The sequence below is a fragment of the Notothenia rossii genome, assembly GCF_949606895.1.
Source record: "Notothenia rossii genome assembly, chromosome: 6".
Classification (NCBI taxonomy): Eukaryota; Metazoa; Chordata; class Actinopteri; order Perciformes; family Nototheniidae; genus Notothenia; species Notothenia rossii.
In genome coordinates, this window is record NC_136909.1 from 4,818,211 (window position 1) to 4,845,491 (window position 27,281).

The following is a 27,281-nucleotide window of genomic DNA, read 5'->3' on the forward strand; positions in this document are numbered from 1 at the left end:
TGGTTCAGTTTCCTCTCTGAACTCGGTAGAAAAACGGAAGTCAGGCAGAGAGGATGTGGTTTGAGCCTCTCTCAGTTTGAGAATAAATGACACTCAAACCTGTGTGTGTGTGTGTGTGTGTGTGTGTGTGTGTGTGTGTGTGTGTGTGTGTGTGTGTGTGTGTGTGTGTGTGTGTGTGTGTGTGTGTGTGTGTGTGTGTGTGTGTGTGTGTGTGTGTGTGTGTGTGTGTGTGTGTGTGTGTGTGTGTGTGTGTGTGTGTGTGTGTGTGTGTGTGTGTGTGTGTGTGTGTGTGTAGGATGCAACCCGTATGGCTTCAGCAGGCTGCGTCGGGGAGCTGTGTGCCTTCCTGTCGGAGGACGAGCTGAAGAATGTGTTACAGCAACACATCTTAGGTTGGTTTTCTTAACGTCTTAATAATTACAATTATATATATTTATCAACATTTGTACTGTAATTTTTGTTTATATGAATATGTTTATTATATTTTATTTTTATTTATTTTTACATTTTACTTTAACTTGTTATAGATATATTTGATTTTTGTATTCTTTTTTTTATGACACATTTTTTAACTGGTTATAAAAAAATAAAAATGTATTGGGATATTTTATATAAATATCTTTATTTTCAAATTCTTAATTGAAGTTCTTATTCTTATACAAATATTCGTTCACCAAACCCAATTCCCCTGAAAGTAAAACATGTGATTCTTAACAATGTGCCTCTGATTACTATTTATCACAACAGCCTGACTTACTGTTCAGGCTCACATGAAAACAGTGACTTAGTAAATGTGTGTTTTCCTCACTTTGACCCCAAACAGTGTTTTCCTCTCCTGATGTTCACACTGCTCATGTCTCTCAGAATCGTTTCCTCTAACAGCTGTTTGTCCTCCTGCAGCGGATGTTTCCGGCGTGGACTGGATGGTTCGTCACGGCCGCAGTCTGGCCATGTCCATCGCAGTGAAGTGCGCTCCTGAGAGGCTGTGCGGGGGGGAATACTGCGACACTGTGACCGAGGCCATCTTAACCAACGCCACTGCAGACAGGGTGAGGACAATCAGCTCCGTTACCTCTCTCCATCCACATCTGTCACCCCCCACATATTATTTATTCCTAAAACTTGTAAAATGAATATTCACAACTTGCGACATTTTTATGTTTATTTATTTTCTTATTTAATTGTCGCTGCTTGTGTCTCCTTTTTATCCCCCCCTACAGCCCCCTTCCTCTAAATATATTGATATTATTTATTCCTAAAATGCTTAAATACTTCAAATGAAAGGAAGGATCACACTAAATAAACTAATAATTATTAATTGACTAAATACTACTATAGAATATATGTATATGACTTATTCCTAAAATCCAAAATAAAATTCTTACAACTTTCCCAAAAATATGTTGACAGTTAAAATCTAAGAAAGGATAAAACTAAAATCAAATAAATATTATTACAACTACTAAAAACAATAATAACAACAAATAATATTATTACATGGCTTGGTTGAATACTCGATTCTGATTGGTCAACACAAGGACACGTTGACCGTTGCTAAGGACGCTCACATCTGCAGAAAGAAGTCCGGTCGGTTTAACTGTTTGATTGCTTGTCTTTAGTTTTCCGTTGTCTCCCGTCTGAGAGCAACATGGAGGATTTTAATATTCATTTTAATATATTTGGAGAGCACAGTCATTTGGATGAATGGTTAGTGGCTGATGAGTCCCCAGCGGAGAAAAGAAAAAGACAAGAGGTGGAGAAGTAACGGGGCAGAAACCCTCCTTTTTACGCAGCGGTCCAGACATAGACATGAAACGGCGACACATATTCAGTGTGCAGTTCCTTTGGCATTAGGGCAGGGGTATCTAGATACTTCCCAAGGTTTGACATAAAGAATTGTGCTACTTTTAAAGCAAGCAACGATGTTTTCAAATCTGTAATCAAAAAGCGGCTATTTTTCTTAGCGGATGCATGTCATTTTAAATCAATAGGCGCTTTCACACCAAGCACTTAGTTCCCCCGTGGAACTAAAGAGCAGATCGCGTGCATGCTCGTGAACTGTCAACGGGGGATGGGCGCACGCTCGTGAACTGTTAGCGCCGTGTTATGCATGCCCACTGCACTTCGCGGGTGCGCGCTCAGCGTAAAGCCAAAACTCAGACATTTCAATGATCTGTTCGGCAAAGTTGGGTTTGGAAACGGTGTCATTTCCTTTTTGGCGGGCATGCATAACACGGCATAACACCGGAGCCTCGCTGCGGGGAAACTTTGGCGCTGTTCTGAGTTTGTTCTAATCTGTCAAAACGACGGACTGCTTTCAGATTTTTCCGTCATTGTTAAAAAAAATCCGTCATAGACGAAAAATATTCGGTTACCGCGTTCTCTGGTGTGAACGTACATTTTCGGAACTATACTGGGAAAAGTACTCCGGTGTGAAAGCGCATATTAAAACTATTTTTTAAATCAATAAAAAAAAAATCTAAATCTATAAAAGCATTTCAATTAATTTTGGGAGTCATGTCGTTACTTTGTTGAGAATGTGGCCGTGTAATAAGCGGGATAATGTGCAGCGACTTGGTCATTATGGGGAAAATGAATCTGCACCGGTATTCATACACAGATATTATTTAGGTCACTAAAACTCTTTATGGACATAATTCAAGGTTTTATACATTTATCGTGAATACTTCCTGTCATAAAGGATGAGAGTTAATAACTTTTTTCGACAGACAGAAGTGAAACTAGTCGGGCTAATAACAGAGGCACGAATGACTCACAGTTTCCTTATTTTCTTCTCAGAATCAGAATGTATTCATTACAAAGTAGGTTTTAATGTATTTAAATGTGTCCCTTATTACTGTTAGAATAGAATGGGAGGGATGAACCCCTCTGTAATGGTCTCACATGCAGAGCACACAGCGAAATGTGTTCTCTGCTTTTAACCCATCCTAGTACCAGGAGTCTAGCACTAGGAGCAGTGGGCAGCTATTGTACAGCGCCCGGGGAGAAATGGGAGTGAGGGGGGAAGGGGGGTGTCCGGTGCCTTGCTCAAGTGCACCACGGCAGGGCAGGAGGTGAACTGGGACCTCTCCAAGTAGCAGTCCACACTCCATTATTTAGGTCTGTTCGGGGACTTGAACCGGCGACCCTACAGCTCACAGTCCAAGCCCCTACTGAGTGAGCCACTGCCGTTATACGTTTATAACAACTGACTAACTGTACAGACTGAAATAATAGTAATGACTTGAATTAGACATTATTATAAAAATAAGAATCATTTATCATTTGGGGAATTGGATTTTGTGTATATATATATATATATATATATTTACTTAAAGTGGACATATCATGCTATATTTGAATAATATAGTGTAGGACCATACCTATATAAGGCATATTTATACTTTTTATTTTTCAAAATACCAAACAGATCATGCATTTTAGCCATTCCTCATTTCGCTCAATGTAACACTGTCTTTGCATCATGGGCTGATTCTGTGAGAACAGCACCATCTACAGGCCTGGCATATGTACTACAGCGTCTCCAGCGCTTTCCAACTTCAATGTCCGTGGCTGTCTCCTCCTGATTGGTGGAGTTGGCCCAATAGCCGTAGCGCCACTTCTGTGACGTCATAGAAGTGTTCAAATCTGGATCAGTCTATCAGATCCGTTGCAGCCCCTTTTTAAGAGATTTGGGTATGGAGGGAAATAGAGAGGGTTGTGTTTTCTGACACTTGGTGAGTTCCCTGGAACACCGGGGACACATATTCATGTAGAAAAGACGTACAAAAGTGCATTTTGCATGATCGGTCCCCTTTAATATAGAAATCGTAAAACGGAGAATCGTCCTGGTGTGTAATGGTAGACAGAAACACAGTAAGACAAATATACACATTTGGGAAATCGAATAATTAAATCAGTGGAAAAAAATACAACACAGTATATCTGACTTTAAATATATATTATAATAAATAGATCCTGTGTACTGGTCTGTCATTTGTTAATTCCTGCTTCATGTTCACATTGTGACTCCTCCCCCTTTTCCTCCAGATCCCCATCGCCACCAGTGGGATCCGAGCCATGGGCTTCCTGATGAGGCATAACCTGAGGACGGAGGGGGGGGGCGGCGTTAACCAGCGCATCGTCACACAGCTCGTCAAGGTAAGAAATGACTTCACTTACATCATGTGTACAAGAGAAGAAGGGATTAGAGAATACGTTACTATCCTATTGGCACTTTGTGAATATATATATTGTTCATTTTCTGTCAGCGTCTAGAGAACTTTTACCATCTTTTATCTTATATGTTTTGGTATCATTCCTTTACATTTGACTGTTTTCTGCTTTTATTATCTCCATTTTCAGGAACAGAGAGCTTGTTATAGGGGAAAAGGTTCACACGGACACAATCAGAGGCTAATTAGGGGAACTTTAAAGCGGCTAAAGAGCCAGTTATATGCCTCAGAAGTTGATGGAGACGTTGATATATCTACAAATGTTCAATTGCACGATGGGCATGTGATGGATGAACTTAATGAATAATAGATATATCAATTCATCAGGTCGACAGAAACATGGCTACGAATGAATGCTAATGTGGCTCCATGCTTTCTTGATGGGCAAAACAATATCTGTGCGGCTGAATGCGTTTATGAATTTTTTTTTGAAACTCCGGGAACGATGAAAAAGCAGTAAGAAATAACACATTTTACATACTGTAGCTACTTTAGGTGTATATATTAGTCGTGGACGTCTAGATAAACCAGGGGGAAGCACAGATTTTTTATGTTTTCATGAAAGTTATCAGAGAAAGAAGTTGGGTTATTTTAGCCTTTAGCTGGCACCACCTGCCGAACTGCTTTATTCAGGGTTTGAATTGGTTTTAATCAAGTTCATTTATTTTTGAAAAAAGCTTTGTGGACAATTTGGCTGCCGTGAAAACCTCCTCAATGTCTAGAGAAGCTGAGAGGCTGAATGAATGTTAGCCGTTAGCTCGTAGCCATTTTAGAAATTGTAATCTCAATGAGACTTTTACCTGGTTAAATAAAGGATATATATATATATAAGATATAGGTTTTATGTTGAGACGTGTTTCTCTCTGTGTCCCCTCAGAGTCTCCAGAACCAGTCCAGTGACATCCGGCTGGTGTCAGAGAGGGTTCTGTGGTGGGTGTTTAGAGAGGAGGAGACCCCCTCCATGGAGGCCAGCCTCATCAAGCCGCTGCTGAAGAGCCTGCTGGATAACACCAAGGACAAGAACACCAGCGTGAGAGCGCAGAGCGAGTACACCATCGTGAACCTGCTGAGGCTCAGGCAGGGGGACACCACCATGCAGGTCAGGATGCTCACTGTTACAGAATATTACAGAACAACCCGGGCAGGTTCTGCCTCAACCCGTGAAAAAACCCACAAGTCAAGGCCTACTATACATTACATTATATTACAGTACTTTATATTACATCAAAGTACTATACATTACAGTTCATTCAATTATATTAAATGACAGGACAGTGCATTACATTACATTACAGTACATTACAGTACATTACAGTACATAACATTACAGTACATTACAGTACATAACATTACACTACATAACATTACAGTACATAACATTACATTACAGTACATAACATTACATTACAGTACATAACATTACAGTACATTACAGTACATTACAGTACATAACATTACAGTACATTACATTACAGTACATAACATTACAGTACATTACATTACAGTACATTACAGTACATAACATTACACTACATAACATTACAGTACATTACAGTACATTACAGTACATAACAGTACATAACATTACAGTACATAACATTACATAACATTACAGTACATAACATTACAGTACAGTACATAACATTACATAACATTACAGTACAGAACATTACAGTACATAACAGTACATAACATTACATTACAGTACATAACATTACATTACAGTACATAACATAACATTACATTACATAACATTACAGTACATAACATTACAGTACATAACATTACAGTACAGTACATAACATTACATAACATTACAGTACAGAACATAACATAACATTACATTACATAACATTACAGTACAGTACATAACAGTACATTACATTACAGTACATAACATTACAGTACATTACAGTACATAACATTACAGTACATTACAGTACATAACATTACATTACATTACATAACATTACAGTACAGTACATAACATTACATAACATTACATAACATTACAGTACAGTACATAACAGTACATAACATTACAGTACATAACATTACATAACATTACAGTACAGAACATTACAGTACATTACAGTACATAACATTACATTACATTACATAACATTACAGTACAGTACATAACATTACATAACATTACACCACATAACATTACAGTACATTACAGTACATTACAGTACATTACATAACATTACAGTACATTACAGTACATTACATAACATTACAGTACATAACATTACAGTACATAACAGTACATAACATTACAGTACATTACATAACATTACAGTACATAACAGTACAGAACATTACAGTACATTACAGTACATAACATTACATTACATTACATAACATTACAGTACAGTACATAACATTACATAACATTACACCACATAACATTACAGTACATTACAGTACATTACAGTACATTACATAACATTACAGTACATTACAGTACATTACATAACATTACATTACATAACATTACAGTACATAACAGTACATAACATTACAGTACATAACATTACATTACAGTACATAACATTACAGTACAGTACATAACATTACAGTACAGTACATAACATTACAGTACATAACAGTACATAACATTACAGTACATAACAGTACATAACATTACAGTACAGTACATAACATTACAGTACAGTACATAACATTACAGTACATAACAGTACATAACATTACAGTACATAACAGTACATAACATTACAGTACATAACATTACATAACATTACAGTACATAACATTACAGTACAGTACATAACATTACATAACATTACAGTACAGAACATTACAGTACATAACAGTACATAACATTACATTACAGTACATAACATTACATTACAGTACATAACATAACATTACATTACATAACATTACAGTACATAACATTACAGTACATAACATTACAGTACAGTACATAACATTACATAACATTACAGTACAGAACATAACATAACATTACATTACATAACATTACAGTACAGTACATAACATTACATTACATAACATTACAGTACATAACAGTACATAACATTACAGTACATAACATTACAGTACATTACAGTACATAACATTACAGTACATTACAGTACATAACATTACATTACATTACATAACATTACAGTACAGTACATAACATTACATAACATTACATAACATTACAGTACATTACAGTACATAACATTACAGTACATAACATTACATAACATTACAGTACAGAACATTACAGTACATTACAGTACATAACATTACATTACATTACATAACATTACAGTACAGTACATAATATTACATAACATTACACCACATAACATTACAGTACATTACAGTACATTACAGTACATTACATAACATTACAGTACATTACAGTACATTACATAACATTACAGTACATAACATTACAGTACATAACAGTACATAACATTACAGTACATTACATAACATTACAGTACATTACATAACATTACAGTACATTACATTACATTACATTACAGTACATTACATAACATTACAGTACATAACATTACAGTACATAACAGTACATAACATTACAGTACATAACATTACATTACAGTACATAACATTACAGTACAGTACATAACATTACAGTACAGTACATAACATTACAGTACATAACAGTACATAACATTACAGTACATAACAGTACATAACATTACAGTACAGTACATAACATTACATTACAGTACATTACATAACATTACAGTACATTACATTACATTACATTACAGTACATTACATAACATTACAGTACATAACATTACAGTACATAACAGTACATAACATTACAGTACATAACAGTACATAACATTACAGTACAGTACATAACATTACATTACAGTACATTACATAACATTACAGTACATTACATTACATTACATTACAGTACATTACATAACATTACAGTACATAACATTACAGTACATAACATTACATTACAGTACATAACATTACAGTACAGTACATAACATTACAGTACATAACAGTACATAACATTACAGTACAGTACATAACATTACATTACAGTACATTACATAACATTACAGTACATAACATTACAGTACATAACAGTACATAACATTACAGTACAGTACATAACATTACAGTACATAACATTACAGTACATAACATTACAGTACATAACAGTACAGTACATTACAGTACATTACAGTACATAACATTACAGTACATAACATTACATAACATTACAGTACATAACATTACAGTACATAACATTACATTACAGTACATTACATAACATTACAGTACATTACATAACATTACATTACATTACAGTACATTACATAACATTACATAACATTACAGTACATTACATAACATTACAGTACATAACATTACAGTACATAACATTACAGTACATAACATTACAGTACATAACATTACAGTACATTACATTACATTACAGTACAGTACATAACAGTACAGTACATAACATTACAGTACATTACATTACATTACAGTACAGTACATAACAGTACAGTACATAACATTACATTACAGTACAGTCTGAATATTTTCACATCATCTTTCAGCTTTCATTTGAGTAGCATGAATAGCAAAGCAATTGCTGTCCTCATGTGTCCTGTTCCTCTTCCTGTGTTCCAGAGTGTGACGGCCATCTTGGACTCAGCCAGTAACGACCTGCTGTCAGACTGCCACCGCCGCTCTCTGAAGAAGATCTGCAGCCTGCCAGACTCCAACGAGGAGATCGACGACACCATCCTGACGTGATGCAGCACGACTGGGCTATGAAATGATCTACAGTGCAACCACACACACACATGTACACACACACACACCAAACATGCCCAGGTTGCCTTTCATGGACCAAGGCTGAGATGTGTTTTCCCACTATATCCCCAAAAACTAATTTTCTTTTTGAGTCATTGTTTTAGCGGCCTTTAAAACCCAATTTATACCTTTTTTTAATTTTATCTCATAATGTGGTCCTGCATTATAAAAGACACAATGCCAACTTTGTTTGATGTTACAGTGTTTTGCTACTTCATTTTACCCAAAGGATTTCAGTGATCGAAGACGCCGCTGTGAGGAAACCCCTGTCTTTAACTTTTATTTGGACTTTGTGTGTGAGAGTGGTTTGGGGGAGAATGCAACCTCTTATGGGAATAAAACTATTCTTATGTCAGTGAAACGGTTGTAAAAGAAAAAAGGTTAAACTAAATAAAAGGATCTCGATTTCATAATGTTGTGTGTGAAATATTGGAGTTTGTTTTCTTCCGGACTTTAAGTCCTCTGTGCGCTACCTGCTGAGAGTTTGAGGTTATTCACATTATCAGTATGTGTGATTATATTCAGACGCGATACATATATGCAGGAAGGGTCTGCAAATCTTATTCGGGCGTCTCCAGTAGTGTGTTACACAGGTTTTAGTGCATGTAAATGTGTTCCCTCCAGAAGGAGTTTCTCTCCCACACACTCCGGAACACAGTGACATCACTCCGGAACACAGTGACATCACTACGGAACACTTGTGCTTCTATTGGCTAGTGCTCCAACGCACTGGGGGTTTCTCAATGTCGAGGACGCTTCCTTGGTAGGACATGTCCCTCCGTGTCAGGTCCCTCAGAGGCTAGGCAAGAATCCTGCCTGGCATTCGGAGAACGAAGAATGGATAGCAAGTGTGCAGGTGTGCGTCATGAGAGGCCCCGCCTTAAATTCTTCGCCACCTATTTTTGGAAGTTGGTCCGTGCGCAAAGCATTGTGGGGATTTTAAGACCGCGGAGGATACACATGTGCAGCCTCGAAATTTCCCGCAACGAAGGACGGCGGCCTCGGTAGAATTCCAAGGATCCTGGACATTGGAACATTACTTCGGCGGGACTCGAAGACGTAGCATCCTTGAAATAGTGGCTCTGGAGGATCCTTCCTCGACATTGAGAAACACCCACTGTTTCGCTAAGCGGTTGACCAATCACAACAGAGCCGACCAGCTAACCAATCAAAATGCAGTAATCTTCCTCTAATGTTCCTTTAAGTTGTACACTAAAACTGGTAATCCTTAAACAAAATGTACACGTTTTTTTTATTATTATTATTGTGAATTCATTCTCAAAATATTAAATAATAAAGAAATCTTCCTCATATCATAACTTTTCTAAAAACGTGTTTGTTCTCGACCTTACTTCCCTTTCTCCATACAGAATCAGAATACCTTTAACACCTGTAACCCGTCCCACAGAGGGGAAACATCAAATATAAATTCTCAACATTTCGACTTTATCTCAGCATTAAAACTGTTTTCTTGACATCTTAACTTTATCCTCAAAATAAAGTAAGTACTTATTTTTTTCTCAATATGTGTGGCCTCTTCAGTAGAAATCCTCTCCATTCCTGTATTACCACTGAATGAAATCAATATAAAGCGACATGGACCCTGTTTGCAGATATTTTAAATCACAGGGTCAACATTTAGACTTAACTTTCAAAATGCAACAAGTAAAACCTTACACTTTTACTTTTTGCTCGACTTCAACACTTGACTTAAATAAATAAAAAAAGATTGTCCTGAAAGCGTGGTTATTCTCGACCCTCTGACTTGATAGTGAATATTTTTCTTAACATTTCGACTTTATTCTCTAAATGTTGACTTTATTATTTACATTTAGACTTTTGAAAAGCTTGACTTTATTCTAAAAAAAATTTAAATAATAATCTTCTTATTAATATTTTCTAAAAGCTTGCTTAATCTCCACCCTCTGACTTTATTCCCAGCATCTTTTCTTTACTTTTCGACTTCGTTTTCTTAACATTTTGAATTTATTTTCCTATTTCTTTTACTTTTTCGCTTTTAAATATCCAAAAATAAGAAATAAAATAAATCTCAACCCGGCCATAAATACTACGAGTCCTCTCCATTCCTGTATTACCTCTAAATTACAGAATTATAAATGGACATACATTGGCCCCTGTTTGCAAATGTTTGTTACCCACCGCACTGCAGATGGCAATTAGCTAACAATCTGGCATAACTAATCTCTTCTCTTTTCTGAGATTAATGTATTTGTATGCATGGTCCTCGTTAAGATAAATACATAATAACCGCTACAGCAGAGTTCTTCAGAGGCATGATGGGGTGGTGCTGCTGTGTCCGGGCGCATGCGCAGTGTCTCCGGCTCTCAGAGGGTGCAGCAGAAGCAGAAGGAAGCGGAGTTTCCGGCTGTTCGCAGCGGAGGGAGAGCACTGCTGACGCCGCGAAACCCCGAGAGAAACACCGGCGGCTCGGGGGGTTGGATGCTAACCATCTATAGTATCGTTACTGCTGGTTTGTTTTCTTTCATATCGTGTGGATCTAGGGTGATTTCGGACAGAAAACCGAGTACACAAGGCGGGGGTTGAGGACCCACCAGCTACCGGCATGGCCAGGGACTACGATTACCTCTTCAAGCTGCTCATCATCGGGGACAGCGGTAAGGAAACACCGGGGATGAGGGACGGGAAGTAGGCCTTGACTTGTTTTTTTTTTTCCAAGGGGATAGGCAGAAACGCAGCTGGAGGCTCGGGTTGTTCTGTTTTGTTGTGTTAGTTGTTAAATGTGTGTTTATCTGCATTTAAATGATGGTGGATTTGTACACATTCGTCATGTTTCTGTGGTACAGGGCGGAGGTTGTGTCTCAGGCCGGATATAAAGACTTCTCATCTCGGAAGATATTTTCTGGTCCTGTTTTTATATTGTCTAATTCAATTATTTTAGCTCAACAACACAACACACTCTGTAACCGGAATAACTGTACCGGGGCTCCTGTAATTTAACTATAGTGTGTACTGTGTCCCCTGTTAGCTGTGTTGGCTAGTTAGAGTGATGCTAACACTACACTTCCAGGATTGTGGCTAACTGTTAGCTTACGATAGAAATATTTGATATAGATAGATATATAGCTACATAGATAGATAGATATATAGCTACATAGATAGATAGACATATGGATAGAGATAGATATATGTAATCTAATATATCTGGTTTCATTTTGTTAATTTATTAGAGTGGACGAGTTTTGCTTATGAGTTTTTATTGCTCCATAAATCAGAAAATACTCTCAAAAGCCAGAGGACAAAATCCCCTTTTTGCCATAATTTGAGAAAATAATGTTCTATAAATCAGGCTATTTATGATACATATATATATATATATATATATATATATTAACTAAACCCCGATTTAAATAAAAAATAAACTGGAGTTAAGTGTAATTGGAGATTTCTGGCTCAGAATATGAAAATGTGGTCATTTTAAATAAATAAAAATAGCCATTAAAAGGTTTGTTCTGTAAAAATCTATTTATTTAAAATAAAGACTAGAAGACTAGAAGGGGAAAGGGGCAAACATCTTTAACAACATCTATCACCATCATGACACTTCCCCAGTCCAATAGATAGATCGGTACTAGATAGATAGATAGATAGATAGATAGATAGATAGATAGATAGATAGATAGGTACTAGATAGAAAGGTACTTTATTTATCCCAAATTAGGACATTATTTTGTCACAGCATCAGATTTGTTAAGCATTACACGAGTTAAAAATATTTTAAAGATGTGATACGATACAAATAAAATACAACATTACCTAGGGGTATGCACACATTCACAATAGAGAGGGCATATATCACTAGAGCATCTAAATAATACAAAAAATATTGAATACAGAAATATACTACAGACACATATTGCCATTGGATTATATAGACATCACAATTTTACCATAAGTACGTGTTGTTCAGAGACTTTGCTGTCAGAGCTGAGCAGGTTATTGGGACTTTGGTCGGGTGGACTAAGTAACTAAGTAGATACACCCGAGTACTGTGCTTGAGTTCAATTTTAACGACCTCACTTCAATTCAGAGGTACATTGTACTCCTATACATGTGTTTAATACCTTTAGTTACTTCACAGATCTGGATGAATGATGTGAAATATAATCAAGTGTTAAATCAGACTTTAGTTCCACCTGGAGTAAATCCACCAGCTACCCTGCAGTATACAAAGTCATTCAAACTAGCTGCACCTTTACCAGCTTTGAGAACACTTTCATGATCAATCATTATAAAACATATCATATATATTATTCTGAAATGGACCAATCTGCACAATGACTACTTTTACTGTCGCTACTTTCACTATATTTTGATGAGAATACTTTTCTACTTTCACTTGAGGAACATTTTGAATGCAGGACTTTTACTGTAACAGAGTATTCCTACACTCTGGTACTTCTACTTTTACTCAAGTACAAGATCTGAGTACTTCTACTTTTACTAAGTACAAGATCTGAGTACTTTTACTAAGTACAAGATCTGAGTACTTCTACTTTTACTCAAGCACAAGATCTGAGTACTTCTACTTTTACTGTAACAGAGTATTCCTACACTTTAATGCATCAATAATTATAATCAGAACATATCATTATAGTCTATCAGTGGTTGGAGAGCCTAAGCTTCTTTAGTTTGTTAAACCCTAAAACAAACAAAGCCACAGGTTCATGCATAATCAGTTTTTCCTGTATTTCCCCTCTAAAGTGAAACCATGTTGTTTACGGGCTCCATTCTGCAGGACTTTGTTTTGTAGTCAATGATCTTTGCATTCATTGATAACCCCGATCCTGGCACCACCCCATCAGCTGCTGCTCACACACAGGGCCAGTGTCCCCTCAGCTGCTGAATACATGTGAGTGTGTGTGTGGAGATGATTTAGGGAAGATGCTCTGACCTCTGTGTGAGAATCAGACACACTGGCTCTCCAATCTGCACCAGGGCCCAGTTTGCTCTCCTTCAGCCACATGATGAGTATCTGCTCATGGACAGCGGTTTGACGCGTGTTATGTAACGTAAGATGTTTATCCAGGCTGTTAAAGGTTTAATGTAATGAACGGTTTCATCACTGACACTCGGAGGGATGGTCGTTCTAAAGGAGGTCGTGCTTTTTTTTTTATTATTCTTTTTTTTTTTACAAAGAAAAACAATACAGAATGTCATTGAGCAGTCAAATACATACTTTAGATGCAACAGTGCACATTTAAACCAGATTGCCTAAGAGCTGATCGAATATACCCCCCACCCCCACCCCCACCCCAGCATGAAAGAAAAAACAAACTAAATGAGACATGTGTACACGTTCTCAAAAATGAGAGGTCGTGCTTTTTTAACTGGCCCAGAATCAACGTGCCCTTTTTTATGAATTGTTTTATTTACTAGCCGATACCAAAGAGCATTAGATTCAGCTTTGTTGCCATGGCACAGAGACGGGATGAGAGTATGTGTTTAGGACTCAAGTGTGACGTATGAATACTTCATGCTGTACGCTATATATTACAGAATGGGGTGAGGTTCATCGTGCAGTAGAAATACACTGTATACGCTATAGATGAGGATGAAGATGACTCATGATATCTTCATCTTCTCCAGATGCCTAAGAGTTGATAGATGCACTAACCTGACGCTGCATCTTATTCACGTCTTGTTGAGCCCGGAGAAGTTTTTATTTACTTTGGATTTGAAAGCTTCAGAAACATGGAGCTCTCTGTTCGGCTTTGACGCGTTGGTTATTGTTCGTTAGTCCGCAGGAACCTGAGAGCTTTTATGTTGGGCCAATCAAACGCGAGATGACAAACACACGCCTGAGTCTCCATCCAGCTGTAGACTGACCCTCCTCCTCTCCTCCTCCTCCTCCTCTCTCGTTTCCTGTGTATTATTACGCACGATACATTTAGAAACCCAGATCTTTTTGTTCTGTCTGTTGTCTTTCCGTTTGTGGCTTTGACAACTTCATATCTGCAGCTGATGCAACGATAACACATCTGTAGATAGAAGCTAGAGCGGCCCTTTGGGGTTATCTATTCGTGTGTAGACTGTTATCCAGATATCTAGATGAATAAAGTGTCCATCCTGCTTTCTCAAAGTCAAAGGTGATTTCTTTAAATGTCTTGTTTAGTCAGTCTTCACTTACATGTGATTTCAATCAGAGAAAATCAAACGTGAAGCTCCTTATTTGAGAGCATTTTAAAGAGTCCTTTTGATTGAGTAACATTTGCTGCTCTGAATGACCATGTAGCGTGGAGCCCTTCCTTCCTTTAGCCTTGCTCACTCTCCAGGTGTCACTCTGTGTGTTTCAGGACTGCATCTGAAACCCACAGCATCACAGACACACGGTTCACATCTGGGTTCAGTCTGCAGCCCACAGTGGTTTCACTCTGACAGAACTTAATATGAAAAACTGCAACTGGATGTTTTTGGATGCTCAAAACCCCCTCGACTTGTTCTACTCTATTCTATTCAGAGTCAAATGGAAACCAACGCACTCACATGTTTGACTTGTTATCCGGTTTCCCTCCCGCTCTAATCCCATGTGTGTTCCTCCTCCTCCTCAGGGGTGGGGAAGAGCAGTCTCCTCCTGCGATTTGCAGACAACACGTTTTCAGGTGTGTACATCTTCCTCTTCCTCTTCCTCTGTCTTTTGGGGCATAAACACACAATAATGTCTTTTTGTTTAGTTCCCGTACATCTGGGGAAATTAGAGCTGTGAAGATTAATCTATCGCTCGCCAGCTGTTACAGGAATCTCCACATTTTTGATAATGGACTTGTCGGTCGTTTGTTTCCCAAACTCTCAATCTCAGTTATTAAATGTGGAAAATGTTTGTTTGCTTTACTCCTCTATGACGCCAACTGAATATGTTTGTGCTCTCATTTAGGAGTGTGTAGATCTACTTCCTCCTCCTCTGTGGAATAATCTCAACCCCTTCCTCTCTTTTGTTGTGGCTCTGAAACGTGTGTGTGCGTTTTACAGGTAGCTATATCACCACGATCGGCGTGGACTTTAAGATCCGGACGGTGGAGATCAACGGGGAGAAGGTGAAGCTACAGATCTGGGACACAGCAGGGCAGGAGCGCTTCCGCACGATCACCTCCACGTGAGTCCACACACACACACACACACACACACACACACACACACACACACACACACACACACACACACACACACACACACACAGTCACACACGAACACACACACATACAGACACAGACACACACACACACACACACACACACAGACACACACACACACACACACACACACACACACACACACACACACACACACACACACTCTCTATCTTCAAGGTGATGCTCCATATATTCATTTCAGCAGTTGAAAGTGAAACCTGTCTCTTTGCGGTCATCACATTGTGTTTGAGGAAGTAGTTTGCAGACAGTAGAACGAGGCGATGGTGTGAGAGGCTGAGTGGAAGTCCCCAGAGATCCAGATTGATATTTCCTACATGAGAGAGAGTGTTGGAGAAAGTATTCAGATGCTTGGTGAAAGTACCAAGACATCAAAGTCAAAACAGTTGATTACAAGTAAAAGCCCAGCGTTGAAAATACTCACTCAAGTACAATAATGATCAGCTACATGGACTTAAAGTATTCAAAGAGGAAATAGTAATTCTGCAGAAAAATGTCTTCTGTGTGTTTAATTATATTTATATACGTGACATCTCTAGGTAATATTGTTGCATCAAGTAGCATTTTACAGTTTGTAAAATATGTAAATATTTCAACTCTTTTGATGCTTAGAGGTGGGGTAGGGAAGTTTGAGAAACCGGCTCGAGATACACTTTGTTATATTCCATGGAATGCTCTTAACATCCCGATAGCAATGAATATCTGAAGTGCTTTGACAAGAAATCCATCAAAAAACTTCATCTCTGGAAGCCGTGGCGCTGTAAAAAGCACGACCAATCATCTGAGCCGGCCCGGCTAAAGTAACTGGACGGCCTACCTGCCTGTCAGCCTTCCATCTGTGCACAAACTTATCTCGTGCCCTCATTGGTCATGTGCGCGTTCGTGTGTGTTGGAGGAGGGGCTCTGTGAGGAAGTGTGAAGGAAGTGGCAGATTTTCTCCGGTTGTGTATTTTCAAATTCTAGCGCACTCGAGCTGGTTTCTCCAACATGACCTACCCCACCTTTAAGGAATCCACTAGTTACATTTTTAGAGATGCATTTTGTTAAAAGTAGCTGAAGCTGTTAAAATAAATGTAGTGAAGTAAAAGTATAGTGTAGGATTAAATGGAAATACTCAAGTAAAGTGCAATTGTTGCTCCTCATGCTCTTAGTGTGTTGCTATGGGTGATATCCTGGTCACATCGATGTATATGAGACTAGTTTCAGGACAAAACATCAACACACTTTAAGGCAACGTTTGTGATTATTCTATCTTTAGAAAGGAAATCTGATGCGTTTAATAGTTGCCTGTTAAAAAATGTAGCCTCTTACACTCAAGACTAGCTCTGGAGGGAACACGGGGCTTTTAGCCTCTGCAGACCATTTGCATGCACTAACCCTAGAGAGCACACTCTGTAAACCACTGACTGATGGAGATCTATGTCAATGTTTTTTACGTCCTCCGCTGTCACTGCAGGGTAGAAAATGCTCCGTATGTGTTGACGTAAATGTGAGCGCAACATCTCTACATCTCTCCACGCGCCTGTGAATGCATAATCTTAAAAAGCTAGTTCTTTATTCCAATTATATAAAACAATATATGAACGAATGGCAATTAAACGCTATGAAATAAGCCGTATTATCTTTAAAAAGTGGTGGTGCTAATGCCGGTAACTTCACAACGCTCCGCATCAAAATGACAGCAGTCTTATTAGGGCTGTACCCGAATATCCGTTCGTTGGAGTACTATTCGGGTTTCAATTTCGTTATTTGTTTTTTCCCCGTTTTTTTTTCAAATTTATTGAAATCTCCAATATCAACGTAAGAGCTTGTTCGGGGGGTGCTAACACTTAACCATAAACGTTATCGTTTACTTCTTCCGTCTTTATATGTAGATATTACTTTTCTCCGTTAATCTCCGTCACATTGTTTCCATAGCAACAACAACTTCCTGTCAACAGCGCTACCTCTCCTTCAAAATAAAAGCATGTCCATAAATAGGAAGCAAAGCCAAATTACACTTAAGACATATACAACTGCAACGAAGGTAACAAACACAATGCGATATCCTTTTCAATTTCTAAGAACACAAATTGGGTTAATAACTATAAAACAACAATACTGTAGAATAACAAAATGAATGCCGTGAATACACCAAAACGTGTTGAAGCGGTTCGCTGCTGATTACTACGCCACAGATTAGATACCAGGTTTCTCTCCCACACACTCCAGTCGTTTTGTACAGATTTAATTTGAATTAGCTACGTTTGTTTAGAGATCAAGCATGCCCGTTTACACTTATTAATATTGACTTTTTGGGGCAATGAACACATATTGATGTCTTTGTTTAGTTCTCATACACGTGGGGAAATTAGAGCTGTGAAGATTAATCTATCGGTCGTCAACTATTACGTGAATCTCCACATTTTTGATAATGGATTTGTAGTCAAAACTCTCTCGATCGAAGTTATTCAATGTTCAAAATGTTTGTTTTCTTTACTCGCCTATGACTGAATATGTTTGTGTTGTGGACAAAACCTTACATTTCAGGATGTCATGCTGGGCTTTTGGAAACACGTTCCCTCATTTTCTGATGTTTTTTAAGCCCAAAGAATAAGAAACGACGATAATCACTGTTTTTACTGTTGGGAAATAACACACTCACCAAGAACAAAGTGTGTGAAGACAGACAGGAAATGGTCGTAGAGCGATGACATGCTACACATATTCTGAGTCAGACTCGAACCCTAAGATAAGATAAGACGCGTTATTAATCCCTGTGGGGAAATTCAGTGGTTTAAACATCAACAGGGTAAGAATGAAAAGCAGGACAGCACAGATTCACACAAAATTAAAGATTAATTAAATTCAAATTGCACGTCACGTGGTCGGCGCCTTGACCCCCGCAGCCACAGCTCAAACTGTGATTTATACGTGAGGCAGGAGAGCAGTTTATTGTCTTTTTTACTACCTGTGTGTGCAGAGTGGGTTGCTGCAGGTCGGGCCCCACTCTGCTGTTGTATGTGTATGTGTGTGTGTGTGTGGTTTATGGTTCTCATGTGTCATGTCCAATAAACACTCGCACACACACATCGACACATGTTTTACACATTTGGGAAATGCTCTAACAGTGTACACACACACACACACACACACACACACACACACACACACACACACACACACACACACACACACACACACACACACACACACACACACACACACACACAGTGAGACAAAGGGATAATTATGTGTTTTGTGAGTGCAGTCAGGCGGGGGATGCTCTCTGTCTGGTCAAAGTAATTGTAGTATTTTATTAAGTATGTGGTTATTAAATAAACATAAAGACTGTTTATGAGCAACAAAAGCTAATTCCTTGTATGTGTAAACCTACTTTTGCAATAAACCTGATTCTAATTTCTATTCTAATGTATGAAATATAAACAAAACTCAATGTGGATCCTCGGAAATTCTTCTTTTTACCCGTTAGGTTTATTATTATTATTGAATCTTTTTTGTCTGTGCTTGCTAGTTACTCTCCATGTAAGTTGCCTAAAAGGGTGAAAATATATATGTTTAATCAAACTAAGTTGCTAAATGTGTGTCTCTGTCCTCGTTCAGATACTACAGAGGGACACACGGGGTCATCGTGGTTTACGATGTCACGAGTGCAGAGTCCTTCGTCAACGTCAAACGATGGCTACACGAAATCAACCAGAACTGTGACGACGTGTGCCGAATATTAGGTGAGTTCAAACACACCTCCGATCTGTATCTCTATTCTGCAGGAAGTAAAAACAACTGTCCATGTGATGCAGTCTTTACTGTCAAGCAGCTTAAACATCACTAACCCTTTAGGTGCATTAAACACGTATCAAGATAACATGATACACATGAAGCCTATCAGTTAGATTTACACAAGGTGGCGATTGGCTCGGCTGTGTTTGTTTTTGCTACCAAGCCACACACACACACACACACACACACACACACACACACACACACACACTTTACTAAACTTGGCAAAACCTGCCTCCAACTCTTTCAAAATGCTACAAAAACGCTTGAGACCTCTCGACATGTTGAGGAACAATTAAACCAGATTAGCTTTGTTTATACACCGACAACATACCTGATAAAAGGGTAAACATTATCATCAGATTAGAAGTGTTGTTTCCTCAGAGAGAAACTTATTGTGTTATGTTTACGAGAGGAAAATACAGCAAACCCCCAAATATATGGGCCGAGACAAAAGCAGTTGATCCCAGAGACATTAATAAGAACTCCTAGTATTGTAGATCACATATCAACGCCAAAGTCAATATAACCTACTTTCTGAGCTTTCAAACCATTTCAAAGTGGTTGCAGATTTGAACTACATTACCCACTTCATATGGCTTTAGTCTATCCTTGTATGTATAATGGAACATATTATCTCTTAAACCTAATTAGATATTTAAACTCCTTGCAGCTGGTCGAAGGCTATGAGTGCATCATCTATATCACATGACCTCTGAAATATGTTCTGTTTTCCAGTGGGGAACAAAAACGACGACCCCAACTCGAAGGTGGTGGAGACGACCGACGCGCAGAAGTTTGCAGAGCAGATGGGAATCAACCTGTTTGAGACGAGTGCAAAAGAGAACATCAACGTCGAAGAGGTGTGTGTGTGTGTGTGTGTGTGTGTGTGTGTGTGTGTGTGTGTGTGTGTGTGTGTGTGTGTGTGTGTGTGTGTGTGTGTGTGTGTGTGTGTGTGTGTGTGTGGACTCATACTTTAGTGCTGAGTCAATGACAATGCATTCGAATCCACAAAGGACCCAGTCAGCCCCTTCTACACACCCTTATTTATCTCAGAAATTCTACATTTAAAATCAGCTAAGGGAGAGCTAGGTAGCATTAGCTGTTGGCGTTCAGTAACAGAGGTGCTATGGACTTGCCTTATGGTAAATTATAACGGATCACCATAATGTGCTCAAATAAAATCTCGGAAAAGTTAGTGATATGCTAAGGGAGGGGGGGGACATCTATAAGGGGTTGACCAATCACAACAGAGCAGACTGGGCTCTGGTTTCAGACAGAGGGTGAAAAGAGGTGCTGCAGCACAGACAGTATGAGAACAATAGAGAGCTTTTTGAACATTGAAGCATGGAGACATGTAGAGACACTACATACTGATATACACCTGAACATCAGCAGGAGAGGACTCTTTAAAGTAGAGACACTACATACTGATATGCACCTGAACATCAGCAGGAGAGGACTCTTTAAAGTAGAGACACTACATACTGATATCCACCTGAACATCATCAGGAGAGGACTCTTTAAAGTAGAGACACTACATACTGATATACACCTGAACATCAGCAGGAGAGGACTCTTTAAAGTAGAGACACTACATACTGATATCCACCTGAACATCATCAGGAGAGGACTCTTTAAAGTAGAGACACTACATACTGATATACACCTGAACATCAGCAGGAGAGGACTCTTTAAAGTAGAGACACTACATACTGATATACACCTGAACATCAGCAGGAGAGGACTCTTTAAAGTAGAGACACTACATACTGATATACACCTGAACATCAGCAGGAGAGGACTCTTTAAAGTAGAGACACTACATACTGATATACACCTGAACATCAGCAGGAGAGGACTCTTTAAAGTAGAGACACTACATACTGATATACACCTGAACATCAGCAGGAGAGGACTCTTTAAAGTAGAGACACTACATACTGATATACACCTGAACATCAGCAGGAGAGGACTCTTTAAAGTAGAGACACTACATACTGATATCCACCTGAACATCATCAGGAGAGGACTCTTTAAAGTAGAGACACTACATACTGATATACACCTGAACATCAGCAGGAGAGGACTCTTTAAAGTAGAGACACTACATACTGATATACACCTGAACATCAGCAGGAGAGGACTCTTTAAAGTAGAGACACTACATACTGATATACACCTGAACATCAGCAGGAGAGGACTCTTTAAAGTAGAGACACTACATACTGATATACACCTGAACATCAGCAGGAGAGGACTCTTTAAAGTAGAGACACTACATACTGATATACACCTGAACATCAGCAGGAGAGGACTCTTTAAAGTAGAGACACTACATACTGATATACACCTGAACATCAGCAGGAGAGGACTCTTTAAAGTAGAGACACTACATACTGATATCCACCTGAACATCATCAGGAGAGGACTCTTTAAAGTAGAGACACTACATACTGATATCCACCTGAACATCAGCAGGAGAGGACTCTTTAAAGTAGAGACACTACATACTGATATACACCTGAACATCAGCAGGAGAGGACTCTTTAAAGTAGAGACACTACATACTGATATACACCTGAACATCAGCAGGAGAGGACTCTTTAAAGTAGAGACACTACATACTGATATACACCTGAACATCAGCAGGAGAGGACTCTTTAAAGTAGAGACACTACATACTGATATCCACCTGAACATCATCAGGAGAGGACTCTTTAAAGTAGAGACACTACATACTGATATCCACCTGAACATCAGCAGGAGAGGACTCTTTAAAGTAGAGACACTACATACTGATATACACCTGAACATCAGCAGGAGAGGACTCTTTAAAGTAGAGACACTACATACTGATATACACCTGAACATCAGCAGGAGAGGACTCTTTAAAGTAGAGACACTACATACTGATATACACCTGAACATCAGCAGGAGAGGACTCTTTAAAGTAGAGACACTACATACTGATATACACCTGAACATCAGCAGGAGAGGACTCTTTAAAGTAGAGACACTACATACTGATATACACCTGAACATCAGCAGGAGAGGACTCTTTAAAGTAGAGACACTACATACTGATATACACCTGAACATCAGCAAGAGAGGACTCTTTAAAGTAGACACTACATACTGATATACACCTGAACATCAGCAGGAGAGGACTCTTTAAAGTAGAGACACTACATACTGATATACACCTGAACATCAGCAAGAGAGGACTCTTTAAAGTAGAGACACTACATACTGATATACACCTGAACATCAGCAGGAGAGGACTCTTTAAAGTAGAGACACTACATACTGATATACACCTGAACATCAGCAGGAGAGGACTCTTTAAAGTAGAGACACTACATACTGATATACACCTGAACACCAGCAGGAGAGGACTCTTTAAAGTAGAGACACTACATACTGATATACACCTGAACATCAGCAGGAGAGGACTCTTTAAAGTAGAGACACTACATACTGATATACACCTGAACACCCGCAGGAGAGGACTCTTTAAAGTAGAGACACTACATACTGATATACACCTGAACACCAGCAGGAGAGGACTCTTTAAAGTAGAGACACTACATACTGATATCCACCTGAACATCAGCAGGAGAGGACTCTTTAATAGACTTCTCTCCTATGGAACCAGTTGTATTACAGTACAGATGTTTGATATGAAACAGATTCCTTCAGTCTGTGTGTGATGTTCTTCCTGCTCTTCTCACCTCGGTGTGTTTCCTCCTCCATCAGATGTTCAACTGCATCACGGAGCTCGTGCTCAGAGCTAAGAAGGAAGTTCTCGCCAAACAGCAGCAGCAGCAACAGAACGACGTGGTCAAACTCACCCGGAACAGTAAACGAAAGAAAAAGTGCTGCTAGCAAACTCAGCAGCAAGCGCCACCAACGAGAAGAGGCCGTCTTCTCTCCACACGCATAAACACAAGAGACTCAGAGCATCTAAATTAAAAAAGAAAAAAAGATTTAATAAATATACGGTGAAAGATAAATAAATGGAGTAAAGAAAAAAAAAAAAAAAGAAGTCCCCTTTGGACAAATTAATCATGAGAGAGAAAAAATAAATGTACAGATTTTATTAGACGTCAAATCAAGTTTTATTTGGATTTCAGCAGACCTCCTTTTGTTTAAGGATCGCCATCACACACACACACACACACACACACACACACACACTCGGCTCCTTCTCTGCACACGGGACATTCAGAGTGGAGAAGGAGGTCACCTTTCTCTGGATTTACTTGTAGTTTTATTTGTTATTTTTCAGGGGGGTTTATTTCTCTCAACATTTCACACACAGCTCACGCCGACACATCGTGGATCTTTTTGTTTCTGAGAGGGAAAACCTTTTTTTTTTGCGACTAATCCGACGGACAGAACTGGTCTTGTTTTGTTTTTTGTCCATATTTTGCCAAGCTTCCCCTCTAATTGTGATGAGCCTACCATTTTGTTTAGTTTTTTAAGGGCAGTTGAACCTCCTCCCGGACGACTGAAAGCACCGTTCACTGCAGTCTCACATCGCTTTTAAACCTTTTTTTTTATTTTAAGGAAACAAACAAACAATACTGCCAATATTGTAGAAAATAAAATATTAGGAGCTCAGTGGCGCCTCTCGTTTTTGGACTGTTGCCATGAGGCGGGGGGTCTGAATTGCTCCCCCCACCCCCACCTCACTCATCTCCCTTCTGTATTCCTGCATCATTTCTCACATATCAGCCCCTCTCTCTCTCCTGCATTCGCTCCATCAAAGTGCATCTCGCTGTGTTTTAACTCTGAAGGGGTCAGAGGTCACTGTCTCTCCTCTCAGCTTGCAGAATATTCCCAACGATTCTCTCCGTCACAAAGCCCCCCCTCAGCTTCCTGTTCAACCGAAGTGTTACCGGACAGTGTTTTTATCACGACAACCAGGATGAGGGTGAGACTGTTTAAGGAAAATGTAACCACCCCCAAAAAACATCTAAATTTGAAATATTGAATCGGTTAACTTGAATTTTTGAATAAAAGGGTTCTTTTCTTTCTCAAATAATTCAAAGTAACACTGGGAGAGAAATGTATACACAAATGATTATGATTTGTGGGTAAAGTTTTGCTTTTTTAATATAAAACAAATTCTGGTGAAGTGTTACGGAAGGGGATTAGGGCCACATATTATTATTTGTTTATGTTTTAGATCTGACAAAAAGGGAACGTTTTTTTGGAGTTCTGAGATAAAAGTTGGAATTCTGACAAAAATCGAAATTGTAAGAAAAAGTTTGAATTTTGAAAAAAAAGTTGGAATTTTGAAGAAAAAAAGTCAGAATTCTGAGGGAAAAAAGTTGGAATTATGAGAAAAAAATCGGAATTCTGATCAGAAAGTTGCAATTTGGACTAAAACTTCAATTGTATGAGAAAGTTGCAATTCTGAAAAAAGGGTTGGAATTTGGACACAAATTGAAATTGTCAGAAAAAAGTTGGAATTCTGAAAAAACTATTGAAATTTCTAGAAAAAAATTGGAATTCTAAGGAAAAAAAGTTGGAATTTTGACAAAAAAAGTTGGAATTGGAAAATCGAAATTGTTAGAAATGCGAGAACATTTTTGAAATTCTGGGATTAAAGTCAGAATTTGAGGAAAAATGTATTGTATTTTTTTTCAGAAAACCAAAAAATTCTCAGAATAAAACAAAATTCCGTTTGGGTCAGATCTCCAGAAAGTGGCCATAGTCCTCTTCTGTAAAGCACAGCTCCTCCTCTCTTTCCACATCTCTTTCACTGACACATATTTCCTTTAAATTGGGAGAGTTAAAGAAACGCAGAGTGCGCCGGCTGAGCTCCTCGAGAGGTGGAGGATATCAAATCTCACTCGTTATGATTTCTACTCGATACGTGTATGTATATATAAATATATGTGTGTGTTTATATTCCGTATAGAACATACGCACAGGATGAAACACCGTCAGCTGTGTTTGCTGTACACTGGAGAAAAAGACATGTACTATTCATTTTTCCCGACATGAATTTAATCGGTAATAAAAACGTTTTAAAGGAATAAATATTTGACACATAATGGCTGATCTCGTGCGTCAGTGATTTGAGGCTCGCTCTTAACTTCATTTTAAACCTGTGTCTTTTTATTTTTGTTTTTCTGTGAATAAAAGTGTATGAGAGGAAGTGTGAAGCGTCTCGTTGCTGTTGCTTTAGTTGTCCGTTTGTCTTTACTGTCATCCATTGCTATCATCACTTATTTACAGTTTTACACACATCACTTTTTACTTTTTCAGGGAAGAACAGGGATTTACAACATCAGGACTTCACGTTATCATTAAATAAACAAAGGTTAACGCTGAAATACTTATTTAAAAACATAAATCTGACTGACTTTTATCAGGTAGTTTATTCAAAGTATGCAAAGTGTTGCACATTTTGACGATATTGTAGTTGAGTAAAGTAGAAGTACTCAGATCTTGTACTTGAGTAAAAGTAGAAGAACTCAGATCTTGTATTTGAGTAAAAGTAGAAGTACTCAGATCTTGTACTTGAGTAAAAGAAGAAGTACTCAGATCTTGTACTTGAGTAAAGTAGAAGTACTCAGATCTTGTAGGCTACTTGAGTAAAAGTAGAAGTACCAGAGTGTAGGAATACTCTGTTACAGTAAAAGTCCTGCATTCAAAATGTTACTCAAGTAAAAGTAGAAAAGTATTCTCATCCAAATATAGTTATTTAATTTATAAGAAATCATTCTCTCAGATCTTGTACTTGAGTAAATGTAGAAGTACTCAGATCTTGTGCTTGACTAAAATAAGTACTCAGATCTTGTACTTGACCAAAAGTAGAAGTACTCAGGTCTTGTACTTGAGTAAAATAAGTACTCAGATCTGGTACTTGAACTCAAGTACCAGATCTGAGATATTATACTTAGTAAAAGTAGAAGTACCAGAGTGTAGGAATGCTCTGGTAGAGTAAAAGTCCTGCATTCAAAATGTTAACGTAGAAAAGTATTATCATCAAAATTAAGTGAAAGTAGCGACATTAAAAGTATTTACTGAACACTGCGTGGAGGAAAGGCTGACTTCGAGTTAGTAACCTTGTTAAAGTAGGATTCCAAATGCATTTTATCGTGCATTTGGAGAGAAGTGGTGTTAGATGTCAAGAAATACACAGACAGCGTCAGAGAGGGCTTCCCACAATGCACCTGTTCAGACCCGTCAAAGA

The 27,281-nt window shown here is 38.3% G+C and overlaps 2 protein-coding genes across 2 annotated transcripts in view; both read left to right on the forward strand.

The window, feature by feature from the left end:
• gcn1 (GCN1 activator of EIF2AK4) overlaps nt 1–9,514 on the forward strand; it is a 59,769-nt gene extending 50,255 nt beyond the window's left edge. The window contains 5 exon segments of the mRNA XM_079687074.1: nt 296–392; nt 901–1,049; nt 4,051–4,161; nt 5,113–5,334; nt 8,916–9,514. Coding sequence (XP_079543200.1) covers nt 296–392; nt 901–1,049; nt 4,051–4,161; nt 5,113–5,334; nt 8,916–9,041 — 705 coding nt within the window. The 3' untranslated portion in view covers nt 9,042–9,514.
• A 1,906-nt stretch (nt 9,515–11,420) lies between these two features.
• rab35b (RAB35, member RAS oncogene family b) lies at nt 11,421–26,247 on the forward strand. Its single transcript, XM_079688392.1, has 6 exons — nt 11,421–11,737; nt 15,692–15,742; nt 16,110–16,233; nt 19,892–20,016; nt 20,807–20,931; nt 23,828–26,247. The coding sequence occupies exons 1-6, from the start codon at nt 11,686–11,688 to the stop codon at nt 23,954–23,956; spliced, it is 606 nt and encodes a 201-aa protein (XP_079544518.1). The 5' UTR covers nt 11,421–11,685; the 3' UTR covers nt 23,957–26,247.
• Nucleotides 26,248–27,281: the final 1,034 nt, after the last annotated feature.